General features: G+C 36.8%; 1 protein-coding gene and 2 non-coding genes across 3 annotated transcripts in view; all 3 read right to left on the reverse strand.

Annotated features, from left to right (window-relative positions):
* Positions 1–739: 739 nt before the first annotated feature.
* WDR43 (WD repeat domain 43) overlaps positions 740–26,998 on the reverse strand; it is a 47,402-nt gene continuing 21,143 nt past the window's right edge. Inside the window, exons 6-18 of the mRNA XM_046661483.1 lie at positions 24,930–25,032; positions 24,349–24,413; positions 21,552–21,723; positions 19,784–19,870; positions 18,700–18,831; positions 17,052–17,183; positions 11,149–11,235; positions 9,547–9,578; positions 7,978–8,041; positions 5,692–5,805; positions 5,093–5,162; positions 2,476–2,525; positions 740–2,372 (exon numbers count right to left, since the gene is read on the reverse strand). Coding sequence (XP_046517439.1) covers positions 2,178–2,372; positions 2,476–2,525; positions 5,093–5,162; positions 5,692–5,805; positions 7,978–8,041; positions 9,547–9,578; positions 11,149–11,235; positions 17,052–17,183; positions 18,700–18,831; positions 19,784–19,870; positions 21,552–21,723; positions 24,349–24,413; positions 24,930–25,032 — 1,303 coding nt within the window. The 3' untranslated portion in view covers positions 740–2,177. The remainder of the gene's footprint in view (positions 2,373–2,475; positions 2,526–5,092; positions 5,163–5,691; positions 5,806–7,977; positions 8,042–9,546; positions 9,579–11,148; positions 11,236–17,051; positions 17,184–18,699; positions 18,832–19,783; positions 19,871–21,551; positions 21,724–24,348; positions 24,414–24,929; positions 25,033–26,998) is intronic.
* Positions 18,331–18,406, reverse strand: LOC124240542 (small nucleolar RNA SNORD53/SNORD92). The gene has a single exon (XR_006888930.1). It is a non-coding gene; the product is annotated as a small nucleolar RNA SNORD53/SNORD92 (small nucleolar RNA).
* LOC124240541 (small nucleolar RNA SNORD53/SNORD92) lies at positions 19,191–19,269 on the reverse strand. The gene has a single exon (XR_006888929.1). It is a non-coding gene; the product is annotated as a small nucleolar RNA SNORD53/SNORD92 (small nucleolar RNA).

A 26,998-nucleotide genomic window follows, 5' to 3' on the forward strand; every position in this document is an offset into this window, starting at 1 on the left:
AACCAGAATATACTCATAAGGAAACAATCAGACAAATCCAGATTGTAGGACATTCTGCAACACAGCGTAATTTACAAAGACTCTCATTTAAATATCAAAATCATGAAACACACACATATACAACGGGGAATATTCTGGAATAGAGCAGTATGACAGCCAATTACAATGTGTGATCCTGGATTTGAGCATGAATGGAGGGTTAAATTTTCAAAATAAAAAGCTGGGAAGAAAACTTAATCTCAGAAAATACACCACCACACAAACAAAACTTTTTTGTCTGGATTAGGAACGGAATAACCAGGTGAAATACCCTGAAACTAGAAAATTCTCTAACAAGTCTAATTTAACTCTGGATTCGTCTAAACCATAAAATAATTAGTAAGTAATTACCACTCAGTCGCAGCTCTTTACTTCTTTAGAGAACCGGGTGCAGCAGGGAAATAGACTCACAGACCCAAAACGGACTCCAATAATGAGCACGTGCACCCTCCTGTCACCGCTGCCTTGAGCTGGGGAAGAACGACCCGGCCAAGGGGGACTTCAGCAAGAAACAACCACTAGATTAAGACAAAGTTCTTGTTTCTTCCACTTCCAAACAAATGCCAGGTCACCCAGCAAGCCTTGAAAGCATTTACCTATTTTAACGCTAGTGAAGTTAAGATTGCTTTTTTGAAAGCTTCACACCACAAGGCCAAATATGTAGCTGTTCCTCTACATATACCACAAGACAAGCACAGGGTAAAGATGAATATTTATTCACTTTACAAAGAGAATGGTATTAAATTGCCATAAACAGCTCCATTTATAGACAAATATAACTGTACATTACACCAGTAGCTGGCTCAAACTTGCTTTCCCACGATGCTTATACGGCTCCAGCTCCATTAGTTGAGCACAGACATCTCTGTTCTGCCACTGATGATAAAAAGTCCCTCGGAGATAATGATTTTGTGTTTTACATATTCACAGGTGGGAAAAATAAACCCCTCTCCCCAGCTCTTCCTTAGAGTTGAGCTTCCATCTGCATGTTCCCTAGAGAGCACTGAACAAATACTGGCTCATTCTTAAAAAAAAAAAGATTACCAATAATTTGAAAAGCTTTTGTTGCACACCAAAATACCTATCTATACATACATAAAAAATCTTCAGTCAGATTTATAATTTTAAAGGTAATAGATGCCCTAACACTGCCAAGGGTGGGTAATGAAAAAGAAGGAACACATTAAATTACTGAATTATAAAAATATTTTCTTTGGAAAAAAACTCCAACAAGGTTATCATTAATATCTAAAACCAAAGAGAAAAAATAAACAATTGTTCTTTGATCCATTAGTAATTTAAATAAAAATGAACACCTCTTCAAAAGCAGCTATAACTGAATTTTTTTAAAAGTTGTAGGTAATGAGCACTTCTAAATCTATACACTGATGATTCTTTACAGGCAACCAGAAGTCAAGAAAAATCCTTAATATGGCTAATTCTTTAGTTTTTTAATTACCATAATTTCCTGTGTTTTAAAAAAATATTTCAAATGACAGCTTAAAAAATAAGTGGTTGTTTTTGGCAAGCACTCCAAATACTCAATCTGACTCAAATCAGATCACCACAGTTAACAGACAAGCTAGGGATACTGGTGATTTTATTTTTTTAATCACAATCATTTTACTCCAGTTTTTAGTTACCCCTTTATATTTTATGAAAATGTACCAAATCAAATGTACCAAATTAAAAATTTTTTCACTAGTGCTGTTTTACATCTAGATTTGATGAAAGATACCAACCTGAGATAAAAGCTGACTCCTTCACAAAAGTCCAGTTCTTGAATCCCTAAATGGGAAATGTCTTTATCTTCACTTTTGTCAATTCTTGGTATAACCAATCATACTAGGGAATTATAAAAATATACCATATATTGGACACATGTCAGTACATAGCAGAAAATGTATCTATTTACTGTGTAAAGTTTATTAACATTTGAATGAAACACTCTTATTTACACAGTTAAGTCTGGGGTGCTCAGGACAGCAAGGTGGTACGAGGGGCCACCATTAGAAATTTGGAAATGTGCAACGGTCCTTGGCATCCTGTCACAGAGATAACCCTCCCTAGGAGAACTGGGTAGCCCTGGGTAAGGAGAGCCAGAGTTTATACAGTTCAACTGGCTTGTTTTTCTATCTTCATTCTTCTTCACTTTCATTTTCAGGATCTAAATCAGAATCTCCATTTAATTCTTTTTCACTTGCCACATCTCGGTCCTCACCATTTTCTTCATCTTTTTCTTCAGTATCCTCATCTTCCTCTTCACTCTCTTCGTCAACATCCTCATCTTTTATGCTTTCTTTCTCTTCCTCATCTTCCTCATCCCAATTCTCCTAGTAGAAATATTAAGGCAAGGAAAGCATTCATGAAGGCCCCATTCTTACAAAGCACAAGGATCCAAAGGCAGATCTATGTACCAGGAAACAAATTACTCACATCAGAATCCTTATCTGCTACTTCATCATCAGACTCCTCTTCAGAAGATTCTGTTAAGAGTTGGAAAAAGCCCAGCCTTAATTTTGTGATCAAAGTAGAGGGCATAGCCTTGAAAACTAAACAGAATCAGATTCCTGAATTCACTTTAGAAATACTATATTCAGCTATCAACCATCTAAGAAGTAAATTACAATATTCTTATCCACATAAAAGCACATTTATGGTATCATTCCATCAAAATCTCATTGAGCAGGACGAAGTAATAAAACTCTAACAAAATCTTGGGCCAGCCTGGTGGTGCAGCGGTTAAATTCGCACGTTCCACTTCAGCGGCCCAGGGTTCGCCGGTTCAGATCCCGGGTGCAGACACGGCACCGCTTGGCAAGCCATGCTGTGGTTGGCGTCCCACGTATAAAGTAGAGGAAGATGGGCACGGATGTGAGCTCAGGGCCACTCTTCCTCAGCAAAAAGAGGAGGATTGGTGGCAGATGTTAGCTTAGGGCTAATCTTCCTCAAAAAAACAAACAAAAAACAAAACAAAACAAAAAACTCTTAACAAAATCTCATCTTAAAAAACAAAGCTGAGAGTGGAGAAAAGAGAACCCTTGTGCACTGTTGGTGGGAAAGTAAACTGGTTCAGCCACTATGGAAAACAATATGGAGGTTCCTCAAAAAACTAAAAATAGAATTACTATATGATCTACCAATTTTACTTCTGGATATACAATGAAGGAAATGAAATCGGGATCTCAAAGAGATATCTGCAGCCCATGTTCACGTGGCATTATTTACGATAGTCAAGACGGAAACAATCTAAGTGTCCATCAATACATGAATGGATGAAGAAAATGTGCGTATATCTAAACAAAATAGAATATTACTTGGCCATAAAAAAAGGAAATCCTACCATTTGCGACAACATGGATGGACCTTGAGGGCACTGTGCTAAGTGAAATAAGTCAGACAGAAAAGGATAGATACTGTATGACCTCCACTTACATGTGCAATCTGAAAAACCAAACTCACAGATACACAGAACAGACTGGTGGTTGCCAGAGGTGGGGGATGTGGGAGTGGGGGAAATGTGTGAAGGTCAAAGGGTACAAACTTTCAATTATAAGATAAATGACTCCTGGGGATATAGCATACAGCATAGTGACCATAGTTAACAATAAGGTACAGTGTCTTAGAAAGCTGCTAAGAGAGCAGATCTTAAAAGTTCTCATTCAAGAAAAAAAATGTAAACCTATGTGTGGTGATGAATGTTAATGAAATACATCATGGTGGTCATTTTGAAATATACACACATATCAAATCATTATGTTGTACATCTAAAATGAATATAGTGTTATATGTCAATTATATCTCATTGAAACCGGAAAAAACTTCACGAGAAGTTTAATTAATTAATTCAGGTATGCTTTTATGTCCTTCAGTTATGTTTTATAACTTTCTCTATAAAGATTTTGTTTCATTTTTCAGATGTATTTCTAGGTAATCTAGGTACTTCATAGTTTTGATTGCTGCTATAAATGAGATCTTTTTTCCTAATACGTTTTCTGACTGGGATATAAACTAGTTGACATAAAACACATTATTGGGACATAATAATGCTACTAATTCCTTTTTGCTGATCTTGGTATCCAGTAAACTTGCTTATTTGCATTATCTCATTAATAATGGTGTGACTCTAGAAGTCCAATGTTTTAGAATTCATTTCTTTCATACAGTACTAGGCAAGATATCCAGAAGCAATGAAAAGTACATTACTGTCCTGTTCCTGACTTTATGGGAATGCTTCTAAACTTTGATATAAATTTATTGAGGAAATTCCCTTAAATTCCTAGGTTGCTTAGACTATAAAATAATGAGATATGTGAAGACTGAATTTTATAAATTCTTTTTCTATATCTATTAAAACAATATATAGTGTTTCCCATTAATCTGTTAATATGGTGACTACACTGATAGGTTTCTTGATGCTAAATCACCTTTCAATCTTCAAATAAATTCTACTTGGTAATGACGTATTATTTTCCTTAAGCATGTCTATAATTAATCTGCTGATACTCAGGATATTTGAGGATGGCTGAAAATGTTATTGACTATCCTTCTCTGGTTTTGATTCATAAAATGCCTAAATGGTTTGTATATGACAAAAATGACTTTTTCCTTGAAAGACTGATAAAATTCATCTGTAGAACCTGTCTGTAATCTCGTGAAGAAAAATGTTGATTAAGTCAATTTTAAAGTTATTGACTTGCTCAAGGCTTCCTCTACTTCTTTTTACTTTCAAGTCAATTTTGGTCATTGATATTTCCTAAGAAATCACCTATATCATCTAGGCTTTCTAACGTACGGGCAAAAAGTTTGTTCGGTGTTTTTCTATTTATATCTCTTCCATACCTAATGCCCTTTTTTGTTATTGTATTATATCTGTTAACTTCTCTTTTCTTATTTGATCATATTTTTGGCACAAGCTCGCCCATTTTTTTAAAGGTGTGCCAAAGCATCATCTTCTTCACAGTGATGTCTTTACCAAATAAGATAACAGAACAGAGTCAATGTGAAAAATTAAATGTTCCAACTCTAGACTCTACCCTACCCCCAGCTTTACCTTCTTCATACACCAATTTTGCCTTTTGTGCAGGACAAGTCGTTCCCTTTGTTTTTTCTGATGCTGTAACCTGAAAGACAATAAAGTGCTATTATGAAGTGGAACATAAGTTAATCTCAAGCATCACAACCACCACCACAGCCAATTCTTCCCAAGAGAAAACTCACCCTCGACCACTATAATGGATGACGTTAATACAATGTAGATCAAATTCAGGGCAAAAAACATATTCGTCAAATACAAGAGGAAAAGAATTACTCTGTAAAAGTTGAAAAAACCTTTCAAGGCAATCAGAATTTCCTTCTGTGCCCAAATTTTTTACCTGTATAAATATCCTGTAACTTTTGTTCACAGTACCCCAACCATCCTAACTGTATTAACAATTGAGATATAATGGTGAGAGCCTTTGAATAAAAGTTGAAATAGGCAAACTAAGTTTACTTACTGTCAAATACATAAGATTTCCAAGTTAAAGACTAGATCCTGATTTACTAATTTCTTACTGTAATAGGGAGCTTTCAAAATTCAGGGAAATGATCCTCACTCCTCCCCCCATTCCTATAACATCCAAACGTTTCAGGACAAAACAATTTACTTACTTGTGTGATTAGAAGGATTAGCTTTCCATGAAGGTGGGAGAGTTTCTGAAAAGTTTTTACTCTGCTTTCCATTAACTGATACAGTGTCCCCAGCTGGGGTACCAAGTCAGGCAACTAGGGGAAAAAAAGACCATTTGATATCATTATGACACAATATAGATAACACACAGAAATCATGCTCAGCTATGTCTGAGTATTTAGGCAGTGCACCACAAGCATCTGCTTGCACTTCCAGTGGCAGTGGCTGGTTGTGACACAGCCTAGCAATACTCAAACTTTCAGAGGCTTTCAAAGCAAAAAATAATACATTTAAAACAGATACAAGGTCAGAAGGAGAAATTGCAAGGCAGAAAAAACTGCAGGGTGGCACTTCGTATCGATCGCAGTATTTCAGAGGAGGTCAATATACAGGAGACACTAAATAAAAGATAACCCCACCACATATCTCTAGGCTAAAGGGAGCTTTTCTTCCAAAACTTACTCTCTGATGATATCACATTATCTCTACCTTATAAAGCCCAGCAAGCTAGAGGAAGCTTTTCACAGCTTTTAGAGACCAACAGGACAGTGACAGTTATAAAGCTGACCTTACAGTATTTTGAACATACATTCTGTTAATGAATTCTCTGAAATTAAAGCAGGAAATTTTTACTTGTTCCTTCAGAGCTACAGAAAAAGGGACCCTCACTCTTTTGCCCTTTAATTAGCTTTTACCTGCCCTTCTATCTCCAACACTTTGGCATAAATAACAGTGTTTCATTCAAATGTTAAACTTTAAATAGTAAACAGACACAAAAATGAATAAAACAAAGTTTAACGTGATTGCACTTCAATTCCCATCATCTCCTTTGTATTTCTCCCTATTCAGACTACAAGTTCCAGGAGGATGGGGATCAGAGCATCTTGTACATTACCAAACCCCCATGCCTAGCACAGTCCTTAGCCTAGAGAAGGTACTTAAAGATATCTGATAAGGAAGGAAGGTATAAAGGAAAGGCAAGAGGAAAAGCACTGTTTTCTGAGGAGAGAGAATTGCTGTGGGCTGTGGAGTCCTTCCTATCCCAAACTTGAAGGTCTGTTTGCCGTGACTTTGAATGTTAACACTACTACTCCAGTACTTACACCTTAGGAGTTGATTCCAGAAGGGATTTCACTACAACAAGGCCTCCTAGGGCTCTTTCCACATTTAAACAAGTAACTCAGGTCACAAAATGAGTGTTGTGCTGTTTACCAGACACAGTCCCAACAGATGAGGCTTATGGTGTCTTTCCACGCCCATCATCATGCCACTCGGCCACTCCACTCACCAGTGCCCCCAACTCACTTCCCACGACTCCTTCAAGCTGGGAAACCCATATCCATTCTTACTGTTTGTCTCTTCCCCCAGTCTAATAGGCTGGCAGAGTTCTCCACGGACATACAAAGAACAAACTGCTGACTTCAACGCAAGTTATCCAATAGTTTTCCCTATTTCAAACTACTGAAGGCAAAAGGAGCCTGAGACAGAGAACAAGGCGCAGTGACAAGGCAGGAGCTGGGTGAAACAGTGTTAGGTAAGGAAGAGCTATAGTTTAAAGAGCAATTAAGAACTTTTTCAACTATCCACTATAACTTTTCAAGAAAATCTACTGTAAGGTGCTAGATAATGAAACAAAAGAAAAATTAAACTGTATAATTTTATTTCTAACCTAAAATTTAACTCACTTGATGATGTGGCAAAGAATCTAATTCATGTTGTGACATATAAAATTGTTTTTTTCTGGTACTCCTTTAAGATCTTATGCTCCCTCTCTTCTGTTCACGTAAATCAAGAGCTGACAATAGCCCGAGCAAAATGTCAGGCAGTAAAGCTTTAATTTATATCATTTTTATCACAAGCTACCTTTTATCCTCCTGGGAGAAGGCAGAACAAACTTGTTAGAATACGCACAAAACTTTAAAAATCTGCTAAGTTTTTAAGAGGGGAGGGGGTGAGATACATACAATTTAAAGATAATTTTGCTGAACAGGTTCATATAAAGAAAAAACATGAAGGCCAGCACGTCAATACATAACTTTTCTCCAAGTTCTCATACCACATGTCACTTTTATCCAGGGGACAAAAGACCTATTTATAAAAGGCAGTAACAGTGACATTATGACCTTGTATCTGTAGAAAAACAAAACCTCTAAAAGCAACAGCTGACAGCTAAAGGAAAGATGGAGAGAGGATGGTTTTGTTAAGCCATCAGTTTATAATCCTCATCAAAGTCAAATTATTCAGCAACTGTAGATGAAAAGACTTACTGTGGATAGATATGATGCATGGACTGTTAACACACATTTTAGCCACTGAACCATTAAAACAGCACTGAAAAAAGGGGAAAAAAATCCACGTAAACTAACGTACACAAATTCAAAATTAAATACAACTGAGTTATAAAATTAGAAAAACCCAGAAAGGCAAAGTGAACATCTATAAATTGTGCTCTGTGAAAATGACTATAATAAAAAAAATCCTGGGAATGTAATAGTCCTTTCATTCTTTTACTGAGTTTATTTCAGATCTATGTAATATACTAATCTCTGGGGAGGCAAGGGGAAGCAGGATGGACTGGAAAACAAGACAAAAATTCCTTCTTCTAAAACAATTCAAGGATAAAACTCATGCTTTAGTTCATAATTAACTGATACCAGGACAGTAAACTGGGCTCAACTGACTTTGCATTTTTATGCTCAGACTATTTGAGGTCATCATCTACTCATCATCAGGCACAAACAGCATAAGATTTCCACACCAACATTAAAAGACACATATAGACCAAAAGTGTGTAAGCTGAGCCTAATTAATGATTCTTTTTTTTTTTTAAGATTTTATTTTTCCTCTTTTTCCCAAAGCCCCGCGGTACACAGTTGTGTATTTTTAGTTTTGGGTCCTTCTAGTTGTGGCATGTGGGATGCCGCCTCAGCGTAGCCTGATGAATGGTGCCGTGTCCGAGCCCAGGATTTGAACCGGTAAAACCCTGGGCCGTCGCAGCAGAGTGCATGAACATAACCATTCAGCCACGGGGCTGGCCCCCTAATTAATGATTCTTTAGCTTTCCTCTGTGAGCTCCAAAAGTTAATGGAGGCCATCAAGAAATAATAACTTAGAAAAGAGAGACTGATGGGGCCTGCCTGGTGGCGCAGCGGTTAAGTGCGCACGTTCCACTTTGGCAGCCCGGGGTTGGCCAGTTCAGATCCCGGGTGCAGACGTGGCACCGCTTGGCAAGCCATGCTGTGGTAGGCGTCCCACATATAAAAATAGAGGAGGATGGACACAGATGTGAGCTCAGGGCCAGTCTTCCACAAAAAATAAAAAAAAAGAAAAGAAAAAGAAGAGTCTGTAAATTGTAGACACCAATAACACTATACTAGAAGCTTAGGATCTTTAAGATAACTCCCTATTTAAATACTTAATCATAAAATCATTAACAAAAAAGACCCACAAAATTTAGTTTTTTACAAAATATTTCTTTACAGTGTCTTAGTAGCTACCAGAGGTTAGGGAAGTTCTACAAATGGCAATTTTACATATCATGATTAGCACCAAATCATTATATAAGACTAATTCATTAAATGACCTGATAATAAAGCTGAAAAAACTACACAGGAGTTTTCTAAAAGAAAGAAAAAAACTACGATAAAAATCTTAGAAATAAGCATCATTTTACTTCAAATAAATGGGTAGAGTAATATTTGACACAAAGAGTTTTATTAGCTAGAATTTGGGGCTATCTACCATGTAATCTCATGCTGTCAAGACATTGCTGTTTTTAACAATTACCTCTAAAATATTCATAAAATCAAACAATTTAAGTCATCTAAAAATCTTACCTATTAGGATGTCCTTGCAATCTCTTTGTAAGCTGAGGGGGAGAAAAACAGCATTAACAAAAGCACTTCAGAGGCAATCCCCATCAACTCCCAGGAACACACATCCATGAGAACAAAGGAAACTAACGACTGTATTAGGAAATCGTTATTCCTACATTTCCCAATCTCTGAATGTTTAACCAACATAACATAATCTAGGAATATAAGAGTAACTATCTGATAAAAATCTAGGCTAGGATTTATATGAATGAATGACCAGAATAGGTAATCCACAGAAATAGCAAATAGATTATTGGATGCCAGAAACTGGAGATAAGGGAGAATGGGGTGTGACTAACAGGTATGAGGTTTCTTTTCCGTGTGACAACTGCACAACCTGTGAATACACTAAAAAGCACTGAACTGTACACTTTAAAAGGGTAAACCTTACGGTATGGGAATCATCTCTCAATAAAAAAATACATAGAAAAAAATCTAGGTCAGGCAAATTTTGTTTGAGTAGATAAGATTCTAAAGCCATATGACCGGCTTTTCTAATATACAACACTGCTTTTCTAAATACAGGGGTTTCCCCTATCAATAATGGTAAACCAGCCCACATTAACATCAGAACTACACTCTCAAAATACTTCAGCATGTCAAACAAATGTAATCCAAGTATAATCTCTAATTACAAAGAATCCAACTTTAGGCCTATTTTACAATTTGTACCCATATTTTTAGGACAATCTTCAGTCAAACTATGTATACTTTTAAGAGACAAAAAAGATTTTCCTTTAGATAACTAATGATTACAAATTATTTGAATTGCATGTATGACACACCTCGGTAAACTACCTTCACTGGCCACCAAACGGCTCCAGACCCTGGGGTTTCACTGAGTTGGAGTTATCCCCTGGTGCCACTAACAGGCTGTCACCGATCGCACATATGCTTTCTGTCCCCAGAACTCCAATTAGCTTTTTCTTGTCTAGCTGCTACCTATCCCTTTCTTAAAATCCTGCAACAGAATTACTAAAGCAAAACCAGGGTGACCACTTGTCAGAAACAGTGAAAGTTACTCTTGTACAAGCCAAAGGCTGAACAACTACTAGACAATTAACGCCCTCTCAAATTCCACACTGCCAGGCCTAGCAATTAACAGCTATTCTACAATAAAGAAAATCAAAACGTACAAAAGCGGTTTCAACGTTAGGTTAGGGTATCTAACAGGTCACAGAGAGAAAAACCAAAATGAGAATATGGTGGCTCTGTCTTGGGATTTCTACAGCAATCATCCCATGCGGATGACATCACGCAGATACAGCCTTCAATGGTTCACTTTAAAAGTTCCCAGTGCCCTTCAGACACACAGAAACACACTCACCCTTAGTGGAATAAAAGTAAAAACACCAATGACATCTCCTTTCATTGCCTCAGGAATTCACCAATTTCACTTTTCTTTCTCAAGTACGTTAAGAGATCCCCCGAGTCATCTATCATCCACTCTAAACACCCTGATACCCTGCTTGCTTACGTACTGCAAATCCATCTCTCTAAATACTGGATTTTATCTTTAACCCACAGCATTAGGACTTTAAAATGAAAAGCGGACTCAGTTACCTCTTGCAACAATGGAATAACAGCATGCAGGGGCATCCTTAACACAGTCCTCTTTATTAGGTTTAAATTCCTAGTTTGAAGTACTTTCTGTAAAAAAATAAATATAAAGATAAATATACTCAGTAGCTAAGAACACTACAGGAAAAACTGTCTGTAAAAAATATTTTAAAAACCAAGGAAATAAACTACCAACTCAATTTTAGCAAATAAAGGTCAGAGGGACTGACTGAAGAACATCATATTATGTCTTATCAGACAAGTAGTCTTCAGGTATCAGGACATTTACTTCAATAAACAGTTCCTTCTCTAAAAATTCTAAACTTTTATGAACTTTTGTATATAAAACAGAAAGGAACACCTCTAGAGACATTTGAATACAGACATATACTTTAAAGAAGTTCCCAAACCTTCATTTTATGAAATTAGCAATGTAGCCACATAAAGTAAACAAACCATACTAAAATCACATTTAGAAAGCAACAAACGTTTTAATATTAAATGTCAACTTCTTGATAAAATTTTAAGACAACCAAAAGATCACATGCGTGCTCAGTCAAAACCCTTCAAGGCTGCATCACTGGGCAAAACTCAGTCTGCACCCAGGGTGTAGAAAAGGACACAGAGCAGATTAGTCCCAATCCTAGCGGCCTTTCAACTTCTCCAAACCCCAGATGCTTCATCTATAGGAGGGGGTGGGAAATAAGAATCCTTTCAGGTCTCAAAATCCTGATTGCCCCCTTCTTCTTGAAAACTTTTAAATATTTATTCTTTCAAAAGGGTTTACTCCTAGAGGAACTTCCCTAATGGTTGGCACACGCTCTGTTTTGGTGGTAGTTGTTCCTACAAAGGTCATACTCAGGATATAAACAGCAGAAGTACCCAAGGGCAAAATATAGAAAGTTAGTTTTCAACCTATTTTAACAGCCCTAACATATCCTCTCAGAATTCTCTATGGATTTTATTTGCTTTTAAAAGTATTTTTACACCAAGCCCTTCCAAATCCATCAAGTACTACTTAAAAACTATCACCGACAATAATTATATAGTTTCTTACGCAAAAGAAATAAACTTTTTAGACACAATCACTGGAGAACTGAGGGATGGACTGTCCTGATTTAGTAGTCCCACTTAAGATAATATTTTCATTTTCAAATAATCGAAATACAAGATTTCAAGCAAAATATGATCAGAACTTTAACGATAATTCACAAGCTGCTTGATACTAAACATCCCTCAAATCACCTCTTTACTATAAATATCAGTTACCACAAAGTTTCAGTTATATAAACTAGTCTACAAATTCCTCTTTGAGAGATGATATGCTTTTGTTAAGGTCCTCAGCTTTCAAGGATGTTCACTAAACCACCAGGCTTCCCTGTCTTAAATGGCCAAATAGAGTAGCAGCACTTCAGGTCAAGCAGTACACTCTTGACCTTGTTGCTGCACATTTTTTATACCAAAAGCTTGGTTAAGAAACATAATGTAGAACTGAAGCTTTGAAAAACACATACGTTTGTGAAATCTAGTGTGCTAAAGGTAAAGTAATCATCTAATTTCTTCTCCAAACTGGGACACTTCTGAGAATAAAAAGAGTCACTATTAACTACATCAAGAGGTGCAAACCAGAACTGTTACAGGCAAGTAAGAGTAGGTGTGGCCTAGCTATTTAGAAGTTACCCCAAATTGCAGGGCAGAAGAATTTTTAACAAGCTCTCAGGTAATTCTTATGCTCACTAAAGACAGAGGCTCTATGATAACAATTTTCAAATTTAAGCAAATAAGGTATCCCAAATCAAGCAAAATGATAATGGATAGTTGAGTGAGTGTTAACTTTTGCCGAGAATGTATTTAAAGAAATAACCCTATAAAACCACAGCTACAACTAGCAAAATGATACTGAAGGATCTTTCTTTTATAGTTTTACTGCTTTATGACTGAAGCATAATAAATAGTGCACATTTAAAGTGTACTATTTGATCAATATGATATAAATGAATTGCCATGAAACAAAGACTACAATAAACTTTTCTATCACCCTCAACTCTCCTTGGGCCCCTTTACATTCTATCCCTCCTTCCGCCCATCCCCAAGCAACCACTGAACTATATATTGGTCTGAATTTTCTAGAATTTTTATATAAGTGGAATCATACACTATGTACTTTTTTTTGTCTGGATCCTTTCTCAATGCAAAAGTTTGAAATTCATCCATGCTGTTGATATATCAATACATTCCTTATAGAGCTAGATAAACAATTTGTTTATCCATTGTTACGTTGAGGGCCATATAGGTTCTTTCCAGTTTTTGGTTATTACAAATAAAGTTGCTATTAATCAAATAAAGCTGCTATGGTTATTCACATACAAGTCTTTCCATGAACATTTGTTTTTGATTCTCTTGGTAAAAATACTTAGGAGTAGAATGGCTGGGTCATACAGTAGGTGTACCCTTAATTTTTAAGAAACTGCCAAACTGTTTTCCAAAGTAGTTGTATTCTTTTACATTCCCACCAGCACGATCTGAGAGCTCCAGCTGTTCTACATCCTCACCAACAGATGGTACCGTCTTTTTAATTTTAATCAATCTATAAGGGTATGTAGCCTTATCTCACTGGATTTTAATCTGCATCTGTGATGATTAATGACTATATAATACTTTTACATGTACTTATTGGCCATTTGATTTCTTTTGTGAAGTATCTGTTCACACATTTACCAATTGTTTTTTGAGTTGAGTCTCATTATTAAGACTTCTTCATATTCTGGATATATGAGTTGTGAATATTTTTTCCAGCCTGCAGGATTCCTTTTCATTCTCTTAAGCGTCATTTCAAGAGCAAAAGTTTTTAATTTCCATGAAGTCCAAATGACCAATCTTTCCTTTAGAGTTTCATGCTTTTTGTGATGAAGCCATTCTCCACTCAAGTTTGCACAGATTTTCTCCTGTTTTCTTCTAGAAGTTCTGTAGGTTTCGGTTTTACGTTTACGTCTATGATCACTTTTGTGTAAGCAATCTAAGAGTTGAGATCCATTTTCGTCCATATGGATATTCAGTTGGTTCAGCACCACTTGTTGAAAAGACTTTGCTTTCCCCATTGACTCAACTTAGTACCTTTACTGAAAACCAACTGTGTGTGATCTATTACTGGACTCTATTTTGCTTCCTTAATCTGTACTTATTTTTTCATCAATATCAAACTATCTTGACTACTATAGCTTTACTATGAAATCAGGTAGGGTAAGTCCTCCAATTTTGCTTTTTATCTTATAATTACTTTGGTTATTACATGCCCTCTGACTTTCTGAAAGGTAGCTGCTGGAATTTAATTGGGATTGCACTGAAGATACAGATTAGTTTGGGGAGAACTACTGATCTTAACAACGTTGAATCTTCCAAACCGTCTTCATCAATGACTTAGATCTTTGTTAATTTCTCTCAATTTTTGTTATTTTCAATGTAGAGGTAGAGGCATCTTTTGTAGATTTATCCTAGGTATTTTTTGGTACTACCATAAATGGAACTTTTAAAAAACATTTAATTTAAATAAATTTTTAAAAATATCTATCTCCTATGAGAGCCATGAATTACCTAAACGACTAGGCTTCTCTTTCTGCATAAGCTATAGACTATTTCTTTAGGTCAAACTTCCACCTTCCTAAAGGTATAAATTTTAATGTGAAGTTCTCTTAACCTCACTTCTGGTCCCATGTTGCATGCCTGCCACTGCTCACTTTCTTCTTTCATTCCTTTCTTTAACGTCCTCCCACTGTATTTCATGTATCTTCAAAAAGTACCTTTTAGGAATGGGGAAGACTATTTTTAGGGGGAAAAAATATTTGATTCTTTTTTAACTTGCCTCTTTCTTCTTAGAGTGGCATACAGAATACATAAATGCATAATCTCCCAGGTAACAGTATGGGAATATTTGCACACTTTTACTTTTGTTTTAAGGGTTATTTTAAGCCCTTCACTATAACTTTCACAGGTCTTTTCCAGCACACAGTTTTTCAGGACTCAACTAATTTCCACTTAAGTAATATAACATATCAGCTCAAAGTCCTTAATAATGAAAGAGCTTTACATGTACAACCCTTTACAATTTAAGAGGTGCTTTCATAAACATCATTTCATTTGTCCTCCCAACAATTCTATGATACCTGATAAAAGTATACACTGTCACCTTTGAAGTGCCAAAAGATTCTAATCTGAATCTCTTCAAGCTTCTAGATCCAGCTACCACTGTAAGGGAAATACGATAGAAAGAGGAACATTTTAAATGCTACTATTTATTGGGTTAAATGATCCAGTAAAATGGATTTTTGCAGGAGGCAAAATCCAGAATGTGAGAATCTCTATAGGGCAAATAACCTAGCTTCTCCCAAAGACAAATTCCAAGAGACAAAAGAGGCAGATCCACTAAATACAGTGTGGACATGGCTGGGATCCTATTTTGAACAAAGTAAAAAGAAAAATAAAAAGTTTATGAGACAATCATGGAATTGTATACACCAACTGGATACTTGATGATTTTAAGGAATTGCTATTACTTTTATAGGCGTGATAATGGAATGTGGTTGTATTTTTAAAAGGAGTTGTCATCATCAGAGTTGAACAGGGATATATTTATGGATGAAACGGTACATCTGAGATTTGCTTCACTATCACCTGGGAAGGCATATGGGCAGACAGATGAAACAAGGATAGACTGGCTAATAGTGTTGATAATTTTTGAATCCGGGTAATGGGTTCATGGTGGTCCACTGTACTATTTTTACATATTTTGGAATGTTTCTTCAAAAATTTTTAAGAAGAAAAACTTGGTAGCTGATTCACTTGTTACTGAGGAAGGTTTCAAACCATAGTTAAGTAAGGCAATGATGGCAGATAAGTTATATTTCACTTTAAAAACACTGCCAATTGTTCTCTACAGCTTCTTATTTTTCACCAAATCTTCACCTAGCTTCCACGCCATATTAAACTAAAATCTACCTTTCAAAATACATACACTCACAAACTGTTTTAACAGTAATTTTAGGTTTTTAGACATGCTGGTTTCCCCTCGTTTTGCAAAATCATCTCAGACACAAATACAAGATACTCCTATTTAGATCAAAATATAAGTCAGTGAGACACAACTCATAGGTTACATATTAAAGTCACATCTATACTAAGTGGCACCATATCACTGAGTCACTAAGAATAAATGCACTTAACAAACGTAAATTGCTATAATCTGATCAGGGAGTGCTTAAATACAATTTTTTACACTTAAATTTTCTCTACAGACTACTATCAAATTTTGGAATTAAGAGGACAGAATTAAGAAACTTCATACAAACAGTCACCAACTTACAAACAAAGAAATCATAAATCCCTCCCTTTATACAAAATTTCTAGTACTTTTACCTCTAAATACTTTACAACATAACCCCCAACCCTCTTGAATTTTTACCCCAAACCTCCTACCCATTGCCAAGGTTCCACCTCACTGCCCCCTCTCACGGCCAGGGGGAAATAAGTTTCTGGAATCCAGAGTAAAAACTCAGGAACGCATTTTCCTACAGAAAAAAATATAAATTGTGATCTAGAATGCTGAGTGTTATAATTCAGCTACACTATGTTTATGAAAGGCTTTTGTGAACTAAAGCCTAAGGACCTAATAACAATTCAGAACAATATTTCTATGAGAAAATGCATTCCAGGTTCAAAATAATTCAATACAATCCCTTTGTAGGTTGGTGACTGTCCGTATAGTGCCACCAAGTGATATATATTTTACTCAACACAAAATATTAAATTCAAAATGGTTACATGACTATTCACTCTGTGAATGTGCTATGTCAGTCACTTTCTAAGAAAAATTAACCATCTTAAATTCATTTAAAAACTGCTATAATACTTACATTTAGCATTTCAAAATCATTACTCTCTAAACCCTGTGCAAGAAGAACTGGAAAGCTATTTGTCTGTGGAAGGTCATCTTTTTCTTTTCTTGTATCTATATCCAGTGCTCCCAGGCGCTCTTCAATGCTAACCTACAGAATAGAAATGACCTGTTAATGTTAAACCAGACAAGGTCTAAAGTAGTTTGGTCAAATCACTTTGTGCTTATGTCTTAGGAGACAACAAGCACTGAGTGATTCACACCTCAATCCTAAAAACCATGAAAACGCTCTTTCTCATTCCAAAAAAATCTCATTATCATAAAGCCAGTGTTGGAGACAAGTGAAACATTTGCTATGCAAGTTTCCAGATTCTAGTGAAAAAAACAACTACCTAAGAAGCCATGATTTGAAAATGTAATTCATAAAAATTCCTTTACATGAAGATTCAAAGAAAGCAAGAATCTGGCATCTGATTACTAAAGCACAAGACAAGACCTATTACCACAGAAGCTTCACCCTCTATAACTATCCCTTGCCATCAACCTCAGATTTGCAAAAGGAAACAAATATTAGCAAAAGAGCATAAGGACAGTTATGTTCCCAAAAGATTTATGAAATTTCTTTCTATTTTCCTCTTTATAAGTTCCAAATGATGAGTTATTTTCTAGTAGATGTTATCCTACAACCAAGTTTCTTTAATACCAAAAATTTAAGTGTAAATAAACATGATGCAATTTGCTACACAAAAACTCAACTGTACAGAACTGACCGCTTACTAAAGCATGTCTAACAACCATGTTCTGCCAGCCCCTTGGTAACTAAATCAAAATACAGATGTTCTATGACTACCAAAGCAAACAGATATACCTTGGTAAAGCCTCTTGTTTGGGTTACCTTAACTTAGGAAAAACATAAAAAAGGCAGGAGGACATTAAAGGGTTGGATCTAGGCCAAGCTAAAGAAAGCTGGCTCACTATTTTTAAATACAGCTCTCATACTATTGAGGAATAATTTTTATGAACAGCAATATTATTCCCAACTCCCCACTCAATAAAGTAAGACATTTAGAATCAGGTAAGAAATATGATCTTTCTCTAACGATAAAACAGTTAAAATTCTCGATCACTTAGACAAGAGTGACAAATGTAAATGGAAGATGAAAAAGAATGCTACATGGGGAAGTACAGTAACCACAGAAGGGTTCTGGGAGTTGAGAAAAAAACGACGTTTATAGGCACTTTAAGAGCTTATAATGACAATCACTTTTAAAGTCCAACTAGCACTGAACCAGCCAGGATTGCTCAGACAGCCAAGAGAAGAGGCATCATCGGAAGTCAGCAACATGCGAAACCCAATGAAAATCATCACAGCAAGTCCTGGCTTAATCTATTCAATCAAGTTACTGAGCTATCAACAAATGGCCAAAACAGCACCCTCCTGAGTTCATAAGAGTTCTGTCTTCTCCATTAACAGTGGCCAAATAAGTCTTACAAAGGTCACAATCTGGAATTTTGGAACCAACATTGCTGGGGATGAGAGAGAGGAAAACAGCAGCAATCTCAGTAAGTTTCTGAAGTTTCAACTTTGGCTCTATCCTATATAGTTGTTAGAATCTCCCAAGCAATCCTAAATTTCAAACTCAAAAATGGTCAGTGATTGTATTTACCTCATTTTCCCCTAATTTCCTCTTGTTCTCTATTTCCTCAGTTTGTGGAAGAGCAGGCTTGATAGCTGCCTGATGACCAGGTATCCCAGGCACCAGAACTTTCGCTTCAGAATTCATCACTGGTGTTCTCACCTGTTAAACAGGAATACCGGAGGCATGACCAAGGAAATTACACCTTAGTCCTTGCAAGATTTATCCCCAATGAGAACACTAACACCTTTTAAAAGGTTTTCCTGTTGGAAACTTAATGTAATACGAATTAAAGACAAATTTTTTTACTGAGGTCATACAAAGATAAATTTTAATGAAATGTTGGCAAATAAGTTTTTAAAGGCTAACGAGAAAGTTCACGGTTTAAAGCTTTTAATACCACCTAAGAGTAAAAACCAGGAAAAACAAAATCTACCACACAAGGACACAGTGACTTAAAAATGTTGAAGAGTGACGCTGTGTATTTTACAACCATCTCCAATAATCGATCTTTGCCAGAAATGCTCAGACAGCCAAGAGAAAGGTGTCATCTCTGAAACTCAGCCAGAAGCGAAACCATATGGGATGTCATCACAGCATATCTTGGCTTTCCTTTTCTCATAACTGCCAAACATGAGATATCTACATGTAGACGCAACGTTATATACAAAATAAAGCATCACGATGATGCTCTTATATATGGTATCAAATTCCAGCCCCATTATGATTTTAGGTTTTATTCCACCCTGAAATACAGCATTCCTCTCAACGAAGTTATGCTCCTTTAAGTATTGAGACTGACAAAATAATTTATTGATAAATTTGATATTGATATTTATTCCTACATACTTCCTTGCACAAATGATCATGCACAGGGGTCAGGAAGAACTAAATCTAAGGTTTTCAACTTCTAGTCACCTGAAACTCATTCATTCATTCAACAAATCAAGAGCAAAGAAATGAAGAAAGTTTTACAATCTTAATACGTCAAACCTAATCCCACAAACTTTAAGTCAAGATCGTAGAGGATATTAAAGAGTTTAAACACAGTATTACATAACAATTAAATTCACCCAAATCTTTTTTCTCAACTTCTAATACATAATGCACTCACCTTTGTTATAGCTGTTTCTACTTTTGGAGCCCAGCAGTTTGAAATATCTCTTACTAAACACACATGAGATTCTTTGGAATTTAATGCCTGGAAATATAATTTTAAAGGGGGAGTGGGGTGAGAAGGGGAAAAAAGAGAGAGACAATATCAAACAAAGCAATCGGGAATAAGAATAAAATGAAAAACTACATGTCCAGTTGTACATTTTTATAAAAATACAAAAAGTATGGACAGCTTCCACACAAAAATGTTAAGCCATTCAGACTGATAACCATTCAGACTGATAGTGGCTGAGGAAAACGGATAAACTGAAGATACTGGGCATAATGTTTACTTTCTTCTTAAATTACATACTACTCAAATTTTTCACATATATAGTTTCAAAAGATCAACAGATTTTTTAAAAAATGTAACAGATTTTAAAGAAAACATATCAGTTCATCACCCTTGTAAAGAATAATCTGTGCTTTAAAAGAAAAAAGTCCTACCCTAAAATTTTCTACTCCTATCCTTGTACAAGTAAGTCAAAGACAGCACCACTGATTAAAACAAAGTGCTCCAAGGCGCATCTCCATGTTCTGACATGGTATTCGACAGGGGAGGGAAGTCAGTTGCAGCAAAGTACCTATGCACCCATAAAGCTTTAAGGTTTTATGTAATTCTCCATGCCCATACAATCAATCAATACCTGGACACAAAATAAACAGGAATCAATAGCTGCACCTGCAGAAGGAGGTTAAGGGGTTCCCATGTGGCAAGGAAACTTACGTTTACAGCTCAAGACTTTTCTTCTATTAAACCATATCCATGTGTTAAATATTTTTTTTTTAAAGATTTTATTTTTCCTTTTTCTCCCCAAAGCCCTCCAGTACATAGTTGTTTATTTTTAGTTGTGGGTCCTTCTAGTTGTGGCATGTGCTTCTAGTTGTGGCATGTGGGACGTACTTCAATATGGCCTGATGAGTGGTGCCATGTCCGTGCCCAGGATCTGAATCTGTGAAACCCTGGGCCACCAAAGCAGAGTGCGCCAACTTAACCCACCGGCCACAGGGCCAGCCCCCATGTGTTAAATTTTTAAAAAGTAAAAAGCATTTAAATAAACTCAACAAGAGCTTTCTTGGGCATGCAATATTCCACTCACAGTCCCCCTGAGGACCTTACTGAATAAAACTATTATAAATGCAAGTTTAAGAAATCGCCTATTGGACATGTTCATAACTCACCGACAGTCTCCAAAGAAACTTCTGTAATCAGAAACGCTAACCCATTGCACTGCCCATTATATCTCTGCTTAGACAATTCAATGGGTGCTATTTCTAAGGGCTCTTTTTTGAAGATTTATCTTTTGCATAATTAGGCAAAATTCACCCATACCTATTCTGACCAAAACGGTAGCCACTAGGAATGTGTGGCTATTGAGCACTTGAAATGTGGCTAGTCCAAATTGAGATGTGCCTGTAAAACATACACCAGATTTCAAAGACAAAATGCCAAAAAAAGGAGGAGAGGGAATAAAATATCTTAAATAATGTTTTATATTGACTAAGCATTAAAAAGATATTTTGGATGTACTGAGTTAAGTAAAATTTATATAAAGAAAGTTGTCACAAATTAAAATAAACCACTCAATGAAAGGTCCTTCAGTAAAGGGAAAATATGACTTTTGTAAGTATTCCTATAAGCAGACCAACGTATCATTTTAAAATCATTCTTTCCCATTGGACATGTTGATGCTCTATTGTTTTACTCTAAATTAGCATCTACGTACCACTCGCTCAATGGTGGGCTGAAACCAATTGCCATATACAAGCAACAATGACATTTTGTCTGAGCAAAAACCAGCTGCTAGAATAGGGATGGGTTTTGGTGTTGATTTCTTGCCTTTCCCAGGTGTTGCTATCTGAATTGTGCAGTTTGAAGTCAAGGGCTTTTTGCAGTATCTACAAATGGGGAGAAAATTAGATTAGAAAATTTGAAATAAGAACATTTCATACTGATTCTCCAAAGTTGGCATCAAGTGATGAAATGTGACCCTCCTCTCGCCTCCGCACTACTATCAGAAGAGATCGGAGCCCCAGAGCATTAGTGTTCCTGTCAAGACTTCATCTATCCCCAACACCCGCAACATGAAGTACTCACCACCAAAATCTGCCTTGAGACCCATTTCCCAATGTCAACCCCGACATGAGGCCTCAAGCTCCCAAGTGTTCTCTCACCACCCTGAGCTTCAGTCCCAATGGCTCTGTACTTTCCCATTCCAACAAGCCCCACCTCCAATCGCTCCCAACCCTCAAGAGCCTCACCACGACCCTACCACATAGTTCCAGGAACAAAATTATCAACAAAATATAACCAGCAAAATTATACTCTCAGTTTCTTCCCTAAGGGATCTCATCACCTTCTTGCTCTATGTCGACTCATCCCTCAGCCCTCCCAAGTTATAGGTGTTTTCTCTCCAACACCCTTTGTGCCAGGGCCTTGGACGTGATTTAATTGTGCCCTTCCTTTGCTCTTCACTGACACTTCAAGACAAACAGTCTCTCTCTCCTTCACCTCTACAACTTTTGAAATTGTTGTCACCAGGTACCAGCTACGTTCCCCTCCTGCCATCATCCAATGATCTCTGGGTCACTCTCCCACATTTTTTAAAGATTTTAGTGGCTCACTGTCATTCTGTCCAACACTACTCCTGAGGACTTCCTTTCTTCTTCTTTTATATATATATATATGTCTGTGTGTGTTTTTTTGTTGAGGAAGATTTGCCCTAAGCTAACATCTGTGCCAATCCTCCTCTGTTTTTTAGTATGTGGGCCACCATCACAGCATGGCCACTAACAGTAGCGCAGGTCCACACTCAGGAACCAAACCTGGGCCACCAAAGCAGAGCACGTGGAACTTAACCACTAGGCCACCAGAGCTGGCCCAGAACTTCCTTCCTTAGCGTCTAATGATCCTTCTGACATTCTGGCCTCCCAAATCCTTAACTTTTCTACCTCCAACAACACTATCTTCCACTGTATCTCAGCCGCTCACTCCTCACACCACAGACATCTTATCACCAGTTAGTGCACACCCATAATCTCCATTCTAAGCACCCCACTACCTCTATCTTTCCAACACACTCCTCCTTGTACCCTGACTCCACAACCATCTCTATCCAGGATTTCTGCTCTCTGCTCTGGTCTTTGCCCCTCTGTAGTCTATTCTCAACACATCAGAAAGAATAACTTAAGTCAAGGCCATCAATTCTCTGCTTAAAATCCTTTAAGGGCTTACTACTGGTCAAGTCCTCAGCAAGGCCCACTACTTCTGGACCTTCAATTATACATTCCATGTACACATTTTTGTTGTTAGTGCCATTGAGTCAATTCTGGCTCCTAACGACCCTGTACACTGCAGAGCGGAACCCTGCCCAGTCTTTTGCTCCATCCTCTCCTCTTCCAGCACTATATCACACAATGCTCCACTGCTCTTCATAGGGTTTTCAAGGCCAATTTTTTCAGCAATGGGTGGCCTGGTCCTTCTTCCTAGTCTGTCTGAGGCTGGAAGCTCCGCTGAAACCTGTTCACCACGGGTGACCCTGCTGGTATTTGAAATACCGGTGGCATAACTTTCAGCATCACAACAAAATGCAGCCACCACAGTTTAACAACCGACAGACAGGTGATGTGGTTCCCCAACCAGCAAACAAACACGGGCTGTGGTGGCGAGAGTGCCGAATCTTAACCACCAGATTACCACACATACAACTGGGTAAATAAAGGGCTCAATTGTCTTACGCTAAAATATTAACAGCTCTAGAGAGAACTCAATGGAAGGAGACTTGGATTTTATAATCAATTGTCTATGCATCCTGAATGTTTTAAAATAAATGTATACTGTTTTCAGAATTAATTTATATTTAAATAAATCCCTATACTAGGATTTTAAAAGAAAGGACAGCAATTGACAATAAAAGGTTGAAACCATTTTAAAGTTTAACATAACTGTGCACCTAACTGAGTCTCAGACCACGTTTATAAAGTATGGCAAGGATCAGCAAACTTTCTGTAAGGGGCTAGATAGCAAACATTTCACTATGCTGGCGGAGGGGCACACATGTTCTCTGTTAGATGTGGCCTACAGGCCACACTTTGCTGGCCCTGCTCTATGCCTCCTACACAACCTACCAACAGCACTGCTCCCCTCTGTCCACCCAAACACTAGCACAGCCGGCCTCACTGATCCCCATCTGTGTGCCAAAGGGAAGCACTATCAAAAACAGGAATTAAGTCACCAAAGTTCATAAGCAAAGTCCTCCGACTGGACCACTTTCTTTTAAAATTTATCACTGGAACTACCAACATTTACTAAGCATACATCATAAAAAGCCACCCCCTTAACCACAAATATGAAGTGAAGAAATGGGCCACAATTCCAACAGCTTGAGTTCTCCCTGAGAATGTATATAGTCATATGAAGAAAGAATTAAGAATGCTTTCAAAATAATCTAACTGAAAAGTAATATAATGCAAAGAAAAAGTGGAAGTATGAAGAAATAAGTCAGGGACTTGAAAATTTCTTACCCATTTAATATGTGTTCAAAAAGATGAACTTGACCATCTTTGCAAACAACAGCTAACTTGACAGGCTAAAAAAAAAACATTTATCTGATTACTCTAATAGGTAACATACTCTACTGTAATAGATAATTACTTGCATGATATACCTAGGAAAATTCAACTCTCCTCCCTGCTCCTTTAAATAATCAGAGAAAAAGAACAGCAATGATGCTCAACTCTTGCATTTAGAAATAATTACTGCCATGAAAATAACAATTTATGTTGTTAACATCAAAATTAAATGCAGCCTAGAAGTTAAGGGAGCGAAGTGACTACCAAGTGCAGAGGCTGACGACAGGGAGCTGGCATGCCCCACGGGTCAGAGCAGTCAGGGCTGCTGAAAATGCCACTGTGACCATCCTTTCCCCTCCTAAGAGCTCACCACAGTGATTTAATGGTTACTTCAAACAGTCTAGGAAGAATTTTATGTTTCATTCTTCCTCCCACATCCCCTCTTCCCCGAGTCATTAAATCATCAAAACCATGCTTTTAAAAGTAATATTTATGAAATCCAAAAACAAATTCTCAAAAATCGAGCCATTTACCTCTTCTTTGTTTTCTGACAAAGTCAAGTCAATATAGACAGGTTCATCCGTAACTGTAAAAGACATCACTGCATTCTTTTCTTTGTTTTCTGACCGGACTTGCCTAGATAACAAAACCAATGATTAGATAATAAGACAGATTTTAAAAGAAAAAAAAAGCAAACACCTACAGGTTGTTAGATTAGATTATTAGATTATGAAAAGCTTTTTCATCTTTTAAAAGCTAAATAAGGTGACTAGAGATCAAAATAAGGAAAGCATTAGTGTCACTACCATATAACATGGTTGTATGGGGAAAAAGTAAGCACTGATATGTTTATGGCAGATTTAAACAATGAGTTAACATTTTCTGTTCTTTTCCATTAATCGATTTGTCTATCTAGATGCCAATACCACACTATCATGATTACTGTAGCCTGACAACAAGTCCTCAAATCAGACAATGTTGGTCCTCCAACTGTTTTCTTGTTTTCAAAGTCGTTTTGGCTATTCTATGTTTTCTGCACTTCCATTTGAATTTTAAAATCAAATTGTCAATTTCTACCAAAAAAAAAAATCTGCTGGAATTTTGACTGGGTTTGCATTGAATCTATAGATTAATTTGAGGAGAACATCACAATAATACTGAGAAAATAGAGTCCAGAAATAGACACAAATATATATATACACACACACACATACACAAATGATTCTCATTATTCACTGATTCCTTATTTGAGAATTCATCTACTTGCCAAAATTTATTTGCAACCCCCACAATCAATATTTGTGGCGCTTTCATGGTCTTTACCAGGCATGCACAGAGCAGTAAAAGTATGGGTTACCCCACAGGCACGAGGTCAAACAAGGCTGTGCTCTGTCTTCTTATTTCAGCTCTCATACTATGAGCAAGTATTCTTTCCACACTCTATTTTGTGCCATGTTTTTTGCTTTTGTGTTTTTTGTTGGTGATCTCACTGTTTAAAACGGCCCCGAAGAGTAGTGCTGAAGTGCTGTTTAGCGTTCTAACAAAAAAAAAGCTGTGACGTGCCTTATGAAGAAAATATTTCTTTTAGATAAACACTGTTCTGACATGAGTTAACCATATGCACATGTGTATATACATATATAAATATATATAAGGTATCTTTAAATACAAACACACATAAAACAAGGTTATATATTGATTAGATGACAAAAATGTTGTGACAAGAGAGGCTTGCAGAAACTTAACCCTGTGTTTTCCCACAAGAGTAATAGTATCACTAAGTCAGTGCTCATGAGGACCTTATACAACATTCCTGCTACAAATAATGAGAACTGACTGTATGTCTATACACAGGTATATATACAAAACCAATACACTAGAGACAGTCTTTTCAACAAATGGTACTGGGACCACTGGATAGCCACAATGCAAAAACATGAACTTAAACCCATTCCTCGTGCCACATTCACAAAATTAACTCAAAACAGATCACAGGGCCAGCCTTGGTGGCCTAGTGGTTAAGTTCAGCACACTCTGCTTCGGCAGCCCGGGTTTGCTTCTGGGTATGCACAGACACCACTCATCTGTCAGTGGCCATGCTGTGGTGGGGGCTCACATACAAAAAGAGAAGACTGGCAATGGGTGCTGGGCAAATCTTCCTCAGGAAAAAAAAGACAGATCACAGAACCAAATGCAAGACCTAAAGACCTATGCAAAACCATAAAACTTCCAGGAGAAAACCTTCATGATCTTGGGTTAAGCAAAGATTTCTAAACATAATCGAGACTTCATCAAAATTAATAACTTCTTTTCTTCAAAAAGACAAGCCATAGACCAGGAGAAAATACTTGCAAAGCCTAAAACTGATAATGGACTTGTATTCAGAATATACACAGAACTCTCAAAACACAATAAGAAAACAAACAACTGAATAAAAAATAGGCCAAACAGCAAATAAGCACATGAAAGATTCTCAACATCAATGGCCAACAGGGAAAAGCAAATTAAAACCACACTGAGATACTACCATATGCCTATTAGAATAGCTAAAATTAAATGACCATATCAAGTGCTGGTGAGGATGTGAAGAAATTAGCACTCT

The sequence above is a fragment of the Equus quagga genome, chromosome 5, assembly GCF_021613505.1.
Source record: "Equus quagga isolate Etosha38 chromosome 5, UCLA_HA_Equagga_1.0, whole genome shotgun sequence".
NCBI lineage: Eukaryota > Metazoa > Chordata > Mammalia > Perissodactyla > Equidae > Equus > Equus quagga.